Source organism: Lepisosteus oculatus, chromosome 29 (assembly GCF_040954835.1).
Source record: "Lepisosteus oculatus isolate fLepOcu1 chromosome 29, fLepOcu1.hap2, whole genome shotgun sequence".
NCBI classification, from domain to species: domain Eukaryota; kingdom Metazoa; phylum Chordata; class Actinopteri; order Semionotiformes; family Lepisosteidae; genus Lepisosteus; species Lepisosteus oculatus.
This window is the reverse complement of record NC_090724.1, coordinates 5,980,421-5,994,814: the sequence shown is the minus strand read 5'-3', so window position 1 is coordinate 5,994,814 and position 14,394 is coordinate 5,980,421. Positions and strand designations below refer to the sequence as shown.

The 14,394-nt window shown below is 48.3% G+C and overlaps 1 protein-coding gene across 15 annotated transcripts in view; it reads left to right on the top strand.

Annotated features, from left to right (window-relative positions):
* The window catches only part of LOC102696347 (unconventional myosin-IXb), an 81,175-nt gene that overhangs the window by 20,726 nt on the left and 46,055 nt on the right, over window positions 1-14,394 (top strand). For 14 of the 15 annotated variants that reach the window (XM_015365496.2, XM_015365500.2, XM_015365493.2 and 11 more), the window contains exon 2: window positions 3,300-4,196. In XM_015365496.2, the coding sequence (XP_015220982.2) occupies window positions 3,360-4,196 (837 nt within the window). In that variant the 5' untranslated portion in view covers window positions 3,300-3,359. The remainder of the gene's footprint in view (window positions 1-3,299; window positions 4,197-14,394) is intronic. The other variant, XM_015365488.2, reaches the window with a different exon arrangement.

Here is a 14,394-nt window from a genome sequence, read left to right as displayed (position 1 = left end):
CTGTTGGTGAGGGACCAGCCTCTTTGCCAATGGGCAGTGAACCTCCTGTATGGGCCTGTGTTGCCTGCGATGTATTAAGACTAATGGCTTGCAGGTGAGCAGATCGGAGTCTGTCTACACCTCCTCATTCTCCCCTGTGTGGTAAGAGGTGGTAAAAAAGCATGCAGCTTCTCACCTGGCTTGTATCAAAGTCCTGTAACTTTGACAACCAAATTGCATGTCCCTTTTCTGTATGTCACTCCTGAACAAGTGCACAAATTGCAGAGTGGCACAAGAGCTGAGGCTATCGACAGCAGTCAAGGTCACTTAGTTCAAGGCAAACATCTGAACAGCAATTCATCTTGAATTAGTGACACTTATTTTAAACACAATTTGCGTCAGCTGCTATTTCTCTTATTAAGCCAGTGTTTTTTTTTTTTTAGGTGAGCACAAAATGTCCTTCAGAGCACTTGGTAATGTTGAAAAACAAGAGGTAGTTTTTATAAAGCATTTCACATAAGAACTTGCACTATCTTCTTATGTTTTAAGACATTGAATCACAAACTCTTAGGTGTTAGACTTTAGAAAATTTAAAAACAAGCATGTGAATAATCTCTGCATCAGAAGAAAGTGATGATAATTTATAATGGCTTACACTTATATAGTGCTTTTCTGGACACTCCACTCAAAGCGCTTTACAGGTAGTGGGGATCTCCTCCACCACCACCAATGTTCAGCCCCACCTGGATGATGTCATTCAGCTCTACATAGCTTGTTTTTCCATTGTTTGCTGTTGTATTCAAAAGCTCAAAGGCCCAGTGCATGAGCAGTTTTGTTCCCTGTGAGAAACTGTCCAAGCAGACTCCTCCCTGTGCTGCTGATGTAATTATGTTGCCAATCTGGGCCAGCTGGTGTGGTCAGTTAGCCAGTAGTAGAAACAGCTCTTGTAATGTCCTGGGTACAGCCTTGCCTAGCTTCAGTGCCGATGGGCTGTTAGATTGCTTTTCTGTAGGCAGCATTGGAACTCCCATCTCTATATCAAGGAAGTAGCTTTAGCTCTTCAGATTCTTAGAGAATCAGTTGTATCTGGCCATTTCCCCATTTAGTGTGTTCTGAACCATGAAGCTGCAGACGCCAAGCTCCTCGCTATGCCTGATGAGAGAGAGTTGCTTACTGAGATAGCGAAGTGGGGTGGTGAGGGGGGGGGGGTTTGCCGAGTAAGGCCCAGCCCCTGTTCCTGTACGTGCTGAAACCACGACTTCCTCCTCTCTGTGCTGTGCCTGTTCTGAGCTGCTCTAGAAGAGCTGCCGGCGAGACGGGCTCGCTGAGCCTCGAAGTCGCCCTCTGTGGCTGGGTCAGGTCTCGTGGGTGGGTGAAAAGAAGGGAGCATGATAAAGGGCAAGAGCCCACGACAGGGTAGGACCAAAGAGCCAAGAGCTGGAGTGAGAGCATGGAAGAAAAAGCAGCCTTGAACTTTCCGGGAAGTGCTCTCCCTCCTTTTGGGGAACCGGAGCAAAACCAGAGGCGATTTTGACTTGTCTGTTGAACACATGCAGGGCCAGAAGGTCCCCTACATAACTTATCCTGCTTAATTAGGTTACAAGAAGTTTATTGATCTGAAGATCTTGCCCAGCCCTTCTTGATCGTCCCCGGACAAGCCCTTTCAATAGCACGGCTGGGCACTTTGCTCCAGACCTTGACGGCCCTTTTGCATGAGGAAATGCTCCCCGATTTCCAGTGTGATTCCCAACTGCTAAATTGTTAAACCTTTTTTTCTGCATAGTTTTATTCTCCGGGTTGCTCTAAAGGCGAATGTTTTCAAAGCGATCGCTTAAGCTGGAGCCAACCCCACTAATTTGAACACCTCCGCTACTTTGGAAACTGTGGAGCCGTGATGGAAATCTTGCCTTTTCACTTCTTTAATCTGTGACGCTTGTTGGAGCCGCAGTGCAGTGACTTAAGCTCCATATAGAAAGTGACCCTGTACAACCCTGTGTGGATGCGCTTGTGCAGCTGAATCAGTGTCTGTACATGTGATTTCCTGGTTTCTGCCTTTTAGGTTAAAAGGTTCTACCAGACTGTAACATGCGATTATTTTATCTGAATTAACCTTGATATTTTCTCAATGTAATCTTTGCCTTCATGATTCAAAGGAGCCCAATGTCCTGTAGCATCCCTTTCAAGTCGGACAGTTTTCAGGTTTTAAGGACTCTTGTCTTCTTGTGAGGCAGGCATCTTTTGAGGTCACATTTCCCCTCCATTAAGTGACTCGGAGATTAAACTGAAAACATCTCCATTCCAGGGCCTAATCTAGTGTTTTTCCTCTGGAACATTTCTGAGCCCCCTCCCACAGGGATACCTGTAATTTAAGTAGATGAAACAACTGGCCCGGTTTTCATAAACCAGTGTAAGTGAAGCATATTCTAGGACAGGATTTTAGAGATCTGTAGTGAATCCATTTAGGCAAACTCTGTGGGTGCACTGTGTAGCATCAGCCATCCAAGAGCTCTTGGAGATGTAATGGCAGCATGTGAATTCTCGGAATGTAAACGTAGCGTTGTTCTCGGTGACCGTCGGGAATGACGCAAAAGCTGGGCATATAAAAATAAACTGAGCTGCCTGCCAGAGAGAAGCTGACTGTGGTTTTCAAAGCTGCCTTGTGCCGTGCCACGTCATTTCTTTCAGATTTCATTCAGGCTCTTCTGTCTGCACTTTGGAGAAATGGAACCGTTGGCCAATTCCACGCGCCGTCCTTGTATTATTAATTCGTAAAGGTTGCAGAGAGATGAGGGTGACCTGTAGTCCCAGGTTTCCAGCTGCTCAAAGTCAGACCTGTAGGAGGCAGTGCAGTGACTGCATGTGGAGGGGAATTGCAGAACCCTCAGCGTGGAGCGCCGGCGTTGGGATAGTTTTATCACAACCCAACCCGCTGTAGTAATTGCCATCGCTTCATTGACCCTTAAATGACGTCTTCAAAACGGTCCCGAGAACGTGCTTTAGAATTTACAAGCGTTTTTTTTTCGAATTTAAAGCTAAATTTGTAATGCAAAGTTGTCCTTCTACAGCGGCGTGAAGGTTAATTCCGCGCACAAAAAACGGAGCTTCTGCTTTCTGGTTTTTCACGTTTCGGCTGTAGAGCCTCCTCCTTCACCTCACGGCGAAGGCTCTGCAGGCGAAGAGCGTCTCTCCTTCCCGTCCTCTAGTGTGGAATTAGTCTTGACGTGTTCCTGCGGTGGCACAGCCCCCCACTCGCAGGAAAGGTGCCCATCTTGCTCACAGACCCCCCCCCCTCTCTCTCTCTCTCTTTTTCTCCCCCCCAGCAGCTAGATGGTGAGGCACGCGGCGCTGCGGTATGCTGGAGCGTGCCTGCGGCCCTCAGAATGAGTGTCACAGATGGCGAGGGGGCAGCTAGCCAAGACGGGAAGGCCTACGTGCTGCAGATCTACCCCCGGCTCTCCCTGGCGACGGCGCCATGCTGCACCCTGAGGGTCCCCAAGGACGCCACGGCGGCTTCCGTGGTCAGGGACGCGGCGGCCGCCCTGGCCCTCGACGCCTCCCGCCGCTACGTCCTGGCGGAGGTGAAGGAGTGCGGCGGGGAGGAGTGGGTGCTGGAGGCCAGCGACCTCCCCGTGCAGCGGGTGCTGCTGTGGCCCCGGAAGGCGCAGGACCGGCACCCGCAGAGCGAGGGCTACTACTTCCTGCTGCAGGAGCGCGACCGTGACGGCTCCATCCTGTACGTCCACCTGCCGGCCGCCCGCCCGGAGGAGGAGGCCCAGCGGCTCCTGGCCCGGGGGTTCCTCCCGCCGCGGCAGGAGGAGTGCGCCGACCTCTGCAACCTCCCCCGCCTCACCGAGGCCGCCATCCTGGACAACCTGCGCAACCGCTTCCGCAAGGAGAAGATCTACACCTACGCCGGGAGCATCCTGATCGCCATCAACCCCTTCAAGTTCCTGCCCATCTACAACCCCAAGTACGTCAAGATGTACGAGAACCACCAGCTGGGGAAGCTGGAGCCCCACATCTTCGCCATCGCCGACGTGGCCTACTACACCATGCTGCGCAAGCGCGTCAACCAGTGCATCGTCATCTCCGGGGAGAGCGGCTCGGGCAAGACGCAGAGCACCAACTTCCTCATCCACTGCCTGACCGCGCTCAGCCAGAAGGGCTACGCCAGCGGGGTGGAGAGGACCATCCTGGGGGCCGGGCCCGTGCTGGAGGTAGGGGGCTCCGTCGGCTGTCGCGGCTCGGCCGGCGCCGCTGCGCGGTCGGCTGGCCTGGCGCCTTGGATCAGGCCTGCCTGACGTTCTCGTGGAAGCATGTCGTTTACCCACCTGCGGCATGAGCCAGAGGTGTGCCGAACGCAGCTGCTCCCCATTCTTTTTCCTTTTGATCCCTTTTCCTCAGCCGATGTCTCAGGAGAGAATTTATTTTGCACCAGTGCCGTGAGGCGTGGCAGTGTCCATTTCCCTTCTTTAGTGGCGTGTCCCCTCCACCAGGAGCTCTGAAATGCTTGAGCAGGCTGATCTCAAAACGGGGAAAAGGGAGCGTGGTGGTCTTGTAATTTTTAGTGTCTTTGGTAGATCAGTGCTGCGTTCAGATGTGCAGTTTTGGCATCTTAAATGTATATCCTACCGGAACACGGCTGCCGACAATACTGGCGCTGCACAAATGTTTCAGTAACGAAGTGATGCGATTATAAAAACTTATCTTCGCATTAACGCCAAGCAAAGGCTCAAGGCCCACCGCATCTAATTTTGTGTGGTTTAAGAAGTATAGCCTGTTTTGACTTATTGGAAAAGTATCTTAAAAAGGATCCACGGAGACCGTTTGGCACGCACTTAGTGTAATTTTCAGCCTTCAGCAAGAATATGTGCATGAGACTCTCCCTGATGCATGAATCCAAGTACTTCTGGGTTTGCGCCTGCTCCTTGTTCATCTTGACAGTCTGTTAATGCCGCGTCGATCATCTGTGTCGAGCTGCTTATTTTTCAGTGTGCTTGGGCTGTGCGGTGTATGTCAGATCTAGGCGGCGTTGCTGGTCGTTATGCCACTATGTATCAATGCTTGCTTCTGCTTTATTTCGGCAATTTGTCAGATTATGACCGTAATCACGTCAGGGCACTGCATCACTTTATGTAAGATTGTGCACCATGAAGATATCCCTCATCTGGTGATATCGTTGATAATCGTTGATAAAGTGATGCAGTTGCTGACACTCGGTTGAGGTGTAGCGAGATGGGAAAGTGAAAAGGCTCCGCTGTCATACTCAACTGAGGAGCAGCAAACGCAGAGCCTAGGTGTCAGCTACTTAAGAAAGAGACCGTAAAGCTGAACGTGAAGTTAACTTGTTCACGTTTCATCGACGCCTTTTGTCTCGCGGACACCATCAGCGCGGCTTAATCCAGTTTTCTCTGGAAGGAAGCAACACGGATTGCTTCCTCCTTTCTGCATGCTGTCCCTGTTGGAGAGAGTTCCTGGAGCGTGGGGCTCATTGGGCGTGGCCCGAATGAGCCGTCTCGCCGTGATGGAACTGAAGCAGCCGGCAGCAGAAACACGACTGCTGTCAGTGGGTTTAAAGGTCGCTCCGATGTCGGTCCCGGTCATTGAAAAGAAGAAACGAAAGAGACAATGGGAAGCACTGCAGTATCGGTTATCATAAAAAACATTAACTCCCTACAGTGTATTCAGAGTGAACCTACATGGCAGAGTATGGTACTAATACTGGTCAGTTCTGTGGAAGTAGATTTGGCATTGGGAACAGGGCATTCCTGCCTCATTTATTTCCACTGTCTCCAACGTGGTGGTGTAGGAGCAGGCGACATCAGGTTGGCCTGTTTCTGAGAGAGATGAATGTCTTCACTGCTACAATCCTGTAGTATTCTCCTACAGCAGTGGATTCGCTCCTTGTCTGACGTAAAAAGGCTTTGTATGTTGTCTTGGTTAGATCAGCCTATTTCCAGTCATCACGGAAGTGCACCTCGTGGGGAAGGGGCTACACCTCAGGCTGGTGAAGAGCAGCTCTCCTGTGCCTGATCCTGCTGTGGTCTTCTGTGGACCAGCTGCTTCACAAACGCCCTTGGAGTAGTTCATATTTAACATTTTGGAATAAGAGGAAAAGTTCAAATGCGAGTTACAAAGTCACGAGCTGTCGAGCTCCGAGCTGTTTCTGACCCGAGTGGTGACTGAAGCCTTTGGACCTTACACGTTATGCACTCGATTTTGAAGATTGGTGCCAACAACAGCTTTTTCTTCCACCTTGTTTTTGCTTTTTGAGGTTTTCAGCAGTGATCGGTAGTCATCTTGCATGATGAGGCTTTGTGGCTTCACTAGGGTATCAGTTTGCAATACGTTCATGACTTTTGCAAATGCGGTATGATGTGTGTTACATTGAGTGGCATGGCGGTGTAGCAGTGTGAGCTGCTGCCTTATAGCTCTTGGGTCCTGGATTCACATTCCAGGTTGGTGTGTCTTCTGTGTGGAGTTTGCATGTTCTTTCCCTGCATCAGCCTGGGTTTTTCCCCAGGTGCTCTGACGTCCTCACACCTTCCAAGGACATGCTGGCTAGGCTAATCGGTGCCTCTCGGTTATCCTCGAGTTCTTCTGTGCTGAACTGGCTTCCCATCCAGGGTGCGGCTCCTGTCTGGCCCTCTGTTTTCCAGGCAGCCTCTGGGTTGCCACGGCACTCACTGGGAATAGGCAGCAGCTTTCTCTTGATGGATAGATGTAGATTGTTTTCCTTGAGTGCCCTGAATAGGAAGAAAGCTAATGATCATTTCATGATACTTGACCAAGATGTCCATGCATCTTTTTTCTCTCGACTAACAATTGTCTAACTGATGATTTGTCGGTAGGAATTGCGAATCTTGCTTTAATTTAAAGCACAGTAACTGGGAAAGTACTCTATAAAGCGCAAGCCCCCCTGCAGGCTCATAAGAGTGATGGTTTTCTTGAATGCTGGATTATCAATAGGATGTGTCCTGCTTCAGTAGTGTCGTTTTTGGGGTGAGGAACAGTGACTCAGCAGGGTAGATCACATGGTTCTCCTGGCCTCCTCATGGGGGTGGGAATGTAAGAAGGATTAGTAGATTGCACAGGTGATTCCCTGTGCGTTGTTTGACCAGTGACTGGCAGGCACCTCTCGGGCTGTTTCTGCTGTAGGTGGCTGGCCTGCTCTCGGTGCAGAAGAGCTGCTGGTCTGCCTTGCCTACCTGCACAGGGTGCAGCAGACACCGCGATCAGATAAACTCCTGGCTCAGCCACGTCAGCAGATAAACCCCAAGACGGACTGCAGCGCCCTGGTGCATGTCTGCAACTCTGCCTTGGTCTGCAAGACTTTTTTTTTTTTCCCCTGTTTATTCCCTCGCTTTGCACAGAACAGTATGACTTCAGCTCGGAGAAATGTGTTTGTTGATGTCCCCCTTGGTTGTATATGTAAGCAGATCCAGTGGGTTCTGTAAAGAAAGAAGCAGAGCTTTTTAAACATGCTGAAAGGAAGCTCTCGCATGGTTGCTCAGCAGCGTTTCTGCTTTGTCGTTTTCTGTTGACTTTTTCAGAGTGGTGTTCATTTTTGTCAGGGCAGCTGTGGATGCAGTGCAGCCTGTGTGGAGCTAGACGAATGTTATCTGAGTTTTTCTGTCATTGTCTCAAAGTCTTTAGCGATCAATAGGTGTGCTCTGGGTGGGGTGTGGGGTTATCATTTTGATTAAAGTCCCCGAACGGTCATACAGCAAACAATCGGATGTCAGAATCCCCATGTCTGGGGAAGATCATGCAAACCTTCCCGCTTGTGTGACATGAAGTTGTAGTCTGTGTAGCCAGCTAAAGATGAAAGAGCCTTGAGAGGTGCCTTCCTGTCGCTGGTTAAACACAGCAGTTCCGGTTCTCAATATTTTCATTTTCAGTCACCCAGCCATGAAACAGCACAGCCGTGGCTAAGATTCTAGGTTGAGACGCAGCTTCTGCCCCTTGATCAAGGCGCAGGGTACATAGATGAACACTTATACAAGTCCAGTTGTATAAGTATCGCTCTTGCCCCGTACTAAAGGCACATAAGAGCAGGTTCTGTATGCTGGGCAGCCCGCGTGGTTACTGTCCTGTGCTCCTGATGCTTGCTCGTGGATCACATGGGTCCCCGAGATTCTCGTTAGCATGGCCTCCGTGAGCAGTTGCCCTAGAGGGCTGCCGCTCTCTGAAGCTCTTGCGCCGAGTGCCTTTCATGTGACTGTAATGGACGACTTCCTGTGGGCACCCCAGCTGTAGATGCAATCTCGCCTGCCACCCGGGAGCTCTGGAGAGGGACAGGCGCTGTGGCCTCAGGCGGGCAGGGCTGCAGTGACTCAGCGGCAGGGCATCCCAGACGCAGGAACTCCTGCCCCGGAGCGCAGCCAGGCCTGTCCCACGCGAGAGCTCCTGGGGAAGGCGGTGGTAAACAAGGGTCAGCACAGTTAGAGCAAATGCTTATAAGCCACCCAGGGCTGTGCTGCACCAGCTAAGAGCCTAGCTGTGTCACTGCAATACCGTGGAAGCTTGACCCCATTTCCTGCATGCACTGAGACTAAAGGTTCTTTGTAAATGCATGCTCCTTTATTCATTCACTCAGTCCTGTGCTGTGTTAGGGAATCACTTTGCAATTGTAACTCCCTAAATTAACATTCAGCATTGGAACAGGATAAACGACTCCCGTTACACTGCATCTTGACGTTGTGTTGAAGCAGAACACCATCCTGCTATTTTAACACTGCATCCGTGTAGGCGAACTTTGAAATACTGAAGAACTGCTTTTGAGTAATAAGACTGTAGTTTTTAAAACCTGAAATGGATCAAATGACCTGACTTGGGTCATCAGTCCTGTTCCTCCCTATCCCCTCTTTTTTGTTGGTCTGATTTTTTTTCTTATGATGTAATGCTGCCACGTCTTCTGCGCTGAATTGTTTTTTTTTGCCATGCGTGTGTATTTAGCCTTTCTCACACTGTTTGAACTCCCCCTTTTGAGCTCTTGAAGCCATTAGTGTGTGATTGTGAATATGAGGGATATAGTCATGGCTTCCCTGCTGACACACAGGAGGTCTTTGTATCCAGACTTGATATACCGCATTAAAAAAAAAATCCAACCCTTTAGGGATTCAGCTGTTTCTGACAGTTGGTGGCCAGTGCTCTCTAAAGGATAATCACATTACACAGTCAACGTTAACGGATTATTCAGACAGCTTTGCTCATTAACATGCACCAAAGTTATCGGTTGTTTATCCCTTTACCCTGGCCAGAAAAGGGCATTTTGTTTCTGATCACCCACTGGTGTTCAGCTGGAAGGATTCAGTCTGTTGGGAAAACCTGAGAATGGCTGGCTTGTCTATTGTGGAGTTAAATATAGATCTTTTATTGGTAGTTCCAAAGGCCTGAGGAGCTAAACAGACTTCCTTCCCACAAAGAGTCCTTCCTTCAGACCTAGACCTTCAGCTCTTTGTTCGTGCTCCCTCTCTCTTCGTCAAACAGCTCTAGCTATTTAAAAAAACATGTTTTTGATTTAATGTGGGTTTTCTTGACTTGATCACGGTTTTTATTTTCCTTCTCTAGAGGGCAGTTTAGGACGGATGGGTCCCGCTTTTAATCCCAGTGCTGGTTTGGCAAGCGCTTTTGGAGAAATGCCTCAGACCCTTTTTTGGGGGGTCAAGATGGGGCTTCAATAAAACAAAAGCAGTTAACGAGGGGTTTGGGGGGAGAAAGAGAGGCATTGTGACAATTGTCTTTTTTCTCTCGGCTTCAGAGCTTTTTGAAATGCAGAGATCTTGTAGAAGTTGAGTTGAGAGGAGTCACCTTCACTCATGCATTAAGATGTTTAAGGTGAAAACCCACCAGGGTGTTGTAGACCCAGTATGTAGCAATGCTAGAGGCCTTTGACCTTGTTGAAAATTCCCATAGAGTCTCTTGTGCATTTTTTAACTTGTTTCATTAGTCCTCTTAAGAAAAAATCGATCTTTGAAATAAGTATATGTGAACTGCAGGAGACTCATGTTTCAGGATGAACAGAGCGACATCTGGTATTTTTTAAAAATTGTTTTCGGAGGCCTGCCATTCTGGTCTCGGCAAGAGAAGATTAAAAAGCAAGTTTTATGAAGGGCTGGAGGCCTTTGCCAGGCCTGTGCTTTGGGCTTTATTAAAGACTGAGCAGCTTCTCCATGCCTGTGGTCTGTAACGCCATGTCTGCGGGCCTGGCGCAAGCACTTCCTAAGTTCTGTTTCCCATTCCCAGTGCCCACAGAGGCATTAGATAGGACCGAGCCCGCTTCCTTAACCCATTCCTGTCCAGGGGTGCCAGGTGAGGTTCATTAAACCTCCCGGCCGGCCTCCTGTTTGTCTGAACTGCATTGTGGGAAGAGCCGGAAGAGTTCTTGTATAGTACAGTACAAAAAAAATGGCTTTGCGGGTAATGGGGAGCTTTGTTTGTTCATTGCAGTTATAATGGTATCAAATCAAATCCAGTGCTTATGTGTGCTGCTCATTGTATCTGAGTGCATTTTAAAACAAAGATAAGCGTCTCATTTTTAAAATGATAGCTTGACTTGAAAATGGTAGTATTTGGTATTATGCCTTTTCTCCCCTCAATCTTACTGCATGAAGGAGAGTTTTTTGTCCTTTACCCAATTCAGGGCAGCGGTTTCACCTGGCGATCTGCGTCTCCTCCCTTGGTGCTCCGCGCAGGGGCTGAGGAGGCAGACGGTGTGTGTGTGTGCGCGTGTGTTTTGGGGAAGGAGCTCCGAGCTGTGTGGCTGGAGCTGAGTGCGATGGCTCAACGGGAGATTAGCTGCCTTCCTGCCGCTGGCTTTGCTGTGGGCTGCTTCAGTCTGGCCCGCCCTTCGCTACCCCTCCCGGTTCCCCTTTCAGCTTTCTAAAAGGATGCAGATGAGAAGCAAAAAAAAAAAAAGAAAAAGAAAGAGCCAGTGGCAGATTAAGACCAGCCCCAGAAACGACCAGGAAGAAAAGCAATAAAGGGACAGGACTCCAGCCATCTCCTGAACTCTGTCAAAGCAGTAGAAAGAGAAAAGCCTTTAACTGGCTGAGGAGGAGTGGAGGTTGGGGAAGTTGTGTGCAAAGTGCCAAACAGCCCTGGCACAGAGGCTCAAGTAACATACAAAGAAAATTAGGGATAGTCTTTAAACTCAGCGAGTATAGCTCTGATTCCAGCAAGTCGGATCAAACTCCCCAGGATTTTTCTGCCAGGTGCTTGGTCACACTTAGTCATTCCCATTGGCTGGTGATGGGACTGGGCTGGGCTGAGTGGTTTGTTTAGGCTGTTGGCTGCTTTCCCTCTGCCAGTGATGGGTTAAATGAAGTAATTTCGAGTTTTTGTTTGGAACAGATGAACACCCACCATCCATCAAGAGCTAGTATTGCTTCAATTAGCCACCATTCTTCATCTAATTTACAGATGGTCTGTCCTGAGGAATAGGTCAGAACAGCCCTTGTGATAGGGTGACCTCCAAGACTTATTGGATTGGTGCTCTGGCCCAGGAGAGGACTCCCCTGACGTTTGTGTGACAGGGAATATGCAAAGAAACGGACATTGATTGCAAGGGATAGAAATGGAGGCACTGAGTTCTGATGATTTGAGAGGCTTGAGCATGCAGCCACAGGCACTAGCAATGTGGAAGCAGGATAAAGACAAGTGAAACGGTGAAATTATGATGAAGCTCAGAGAGGCACGGTGTTTGCAGTAGTGCAGCAGAGCAGTGTAAGTACACCATATAATGTTGGTGAATGCTAAGAGCAAAACTGCGGAAACACTGTGACAAGGTGGCCTTTAATATATGTGGATTTAATGGGTATTCTAAGCTCTTTTCACATCCAGTTCCATGGAAGTGCTTTTAAAACTGGGAACAGGAGGTACTTCTTTACGCAAATGGTTGTGGGAGGGTGGAACAAACTATCTCATCATGTCATTGCAGCAGGTATCCTGGCTTCTTTCATGATATGACTGGAAGAGATCAATAGATCAATGAACTATTAATAACCGACTGAGCAAGATCAGCGGGATGACCTCTGTTTGGAACCTTTTGTTTTTATCCACATGCAAACGGTCTGGAGTGTTTGTTGGGTGCCTAGCTACTCAGGCAGCTGATGACTCTCAAGCCTGCTGTTATCAACGTGCATTTTCTGCTGCAGTGCTCTCAGAGCTGTTACACTCTTGAGACTAATATAATCAGTAAATGTGAGTGTTCAGGGCAGCAGTACCATTGCAGAGAATGCATCACATGACAGCCCCCCCCCCCCCCCCCATGTGGAATCAAAGTGGGGATAAAAGCTGCCTGTAAACCAGATTTGTTTTGGTGTATGTTTATTAATAGTGATGAATGGAGATCCTTCAGGTTTTCACTGCCCAAGTGTAAATGAACTGCAATTTTGGTATTTCCCTCAAGAAAAATCATCTGAAATGTCTGTGGTTATATAAAAAAAACTGAATTTGAGAGCCTGTTATGACTTGGTCTCTAGTTACCATGGTCTGTAGAATTAAGATTAATTGTGTGCTGGAGAACGCATGATTTAATACTATGCTTTATATGGAAAAAATGCAAAGTTAAATTTAGAGAACATGATTCATTTTACAAACAACCCAGCAATCTTGGAAGGCGCTTGTCTGACGCTGATTTCGGTAGTTTTGCAGCATACACAATCATAGCAGAAATTCAGGCTTAGATCACAGGAACAGAATTCTACACTCTTAATTTGACTGTGCAGTTTTGAAAACCTCTTATCACGGGACCTGTGTGTGTGGATTCCAGGCAGGCAAGCAGCAATTTAAACGTTTCATTTCAGTGTGCAACTTGAGTTAGGTTCAGTAACATTTGTTGCTCAAATAATGGCCTGCTGCAGTTGGCTTGCCTCTCCATCCTTTATTAAATCTAGGATTTTTTTTTTAGAATAAAAAGAGGTTGAGTTGAAGAGATGAGTTTATTTTGAAGTCCCCATGTTGAGAAGCCATGAGGGATGTTTATAGCTGCAGCTGCATTCCTTGCTGGTGAGGTCATGTGTACGCACCGTGCTGTTCTGTGCAGTGCAGATATGTTGAGACGGACATCGGTTTAAATTAAAGAGCTGCTCTCAGCCATCAAAGACCCCAAAAACCGAAATGCACACCAGTGTTCCAGCACCGGGATGGGACAGCCCCACTCCAAACTAGAAGACCTTCTTACAGCCAAGGAGAAATCACACTTGGGAAATAAGAAAAAAAAACAGTTTAACCAGCTTTGATGATAAAGTATAAACACCAGTATAACCACGAGCCAGCAGCCACATCACTCTGCAACTCACAAGTGGCAACCCACTGAAGCTAAGCAGGTGTTAGTGGGGCCAGCAGGGGGCGCTCACCCTGCGGTCCATGTGGGTCCTAATGCCCCAGTATAGTGACGGGGACACTATACTGTAAATAGGCGCCGTCCTTCGGATGAGACGTAAAACCGAGGTCCTGACTCTCTGTGGTCATTAAAAATCCCAGGGTGTTTCTCGAAAAGAGTAGGGGGTGTAACCCCGGCGTCCTGGCCAAATTTCCCATTGGCCTCCTAATAATCCCCAATTGGCTACATTACTCTGCTCTCCTCCCCACTGATAGCTGATGTGTGGTGAGCGTTCTGGCGCACTATGGCTGCCGTCGCATCATCCAGGTGGGTGCTGCACATTGGTGGTGGTGGAGGGGAGTCCCCATTACCTGTAAAAGCACTTTGAGTGGAGTGTCCAGAAAAGTGCTATATAAGTGTAAGCTATTATTATTATTATTATTATTATTATTATTATTATTATTATAAACATTCATTTAACACTTTGTCATCCAAAAACTAAGGTAGGACTTGGTTCCAATTCTGCTGGTTTTAAAAGGCAACCTGTGACCATTGCTGGTTTAGATCAGCCAACTCCAGGCTCTTAATAAAGAAAGTTTTAAATTGGTTCAATGAAATAGTGGAATGATTGAGCTCATTAAGAGGTCAGGGAAATGAAGACCTGCTGACACGTGCCCGTCCCCCCTGGAGTGTAGGAGGGCAGCCTGCTACCCCTTTGCCACTTGCTCACCCATCTTGCTTAGACCTGTCTTGCTGCTGTACACAGGCTCCTCCAGTCGATTCCAGAGAGAGAGATAAAGAGAAGCGTAGACGCTTCTTGCTCAAGCGTTTCCCAAGAGGGCTGCTAGTTATCCTGACCAATTCCAACCATGACTCCTTCTGGCTGAGGCCATATGCTATCAAGTCAGAATGCAGCACGGCTTACAGGTGCTGGAACCCAAGGCTGGTGATGGCATCTAAAGACGAAGGTTGTTCACGAGCCATTTGAGCAGCCCTCTCCGGACTGCAGACAGTGAACACTGGGTCATGCAGAGAATGACTTCCTGTGTGTGCAAGGTTTTTTTTTTTCCTCAGCTGCTCATGCTACA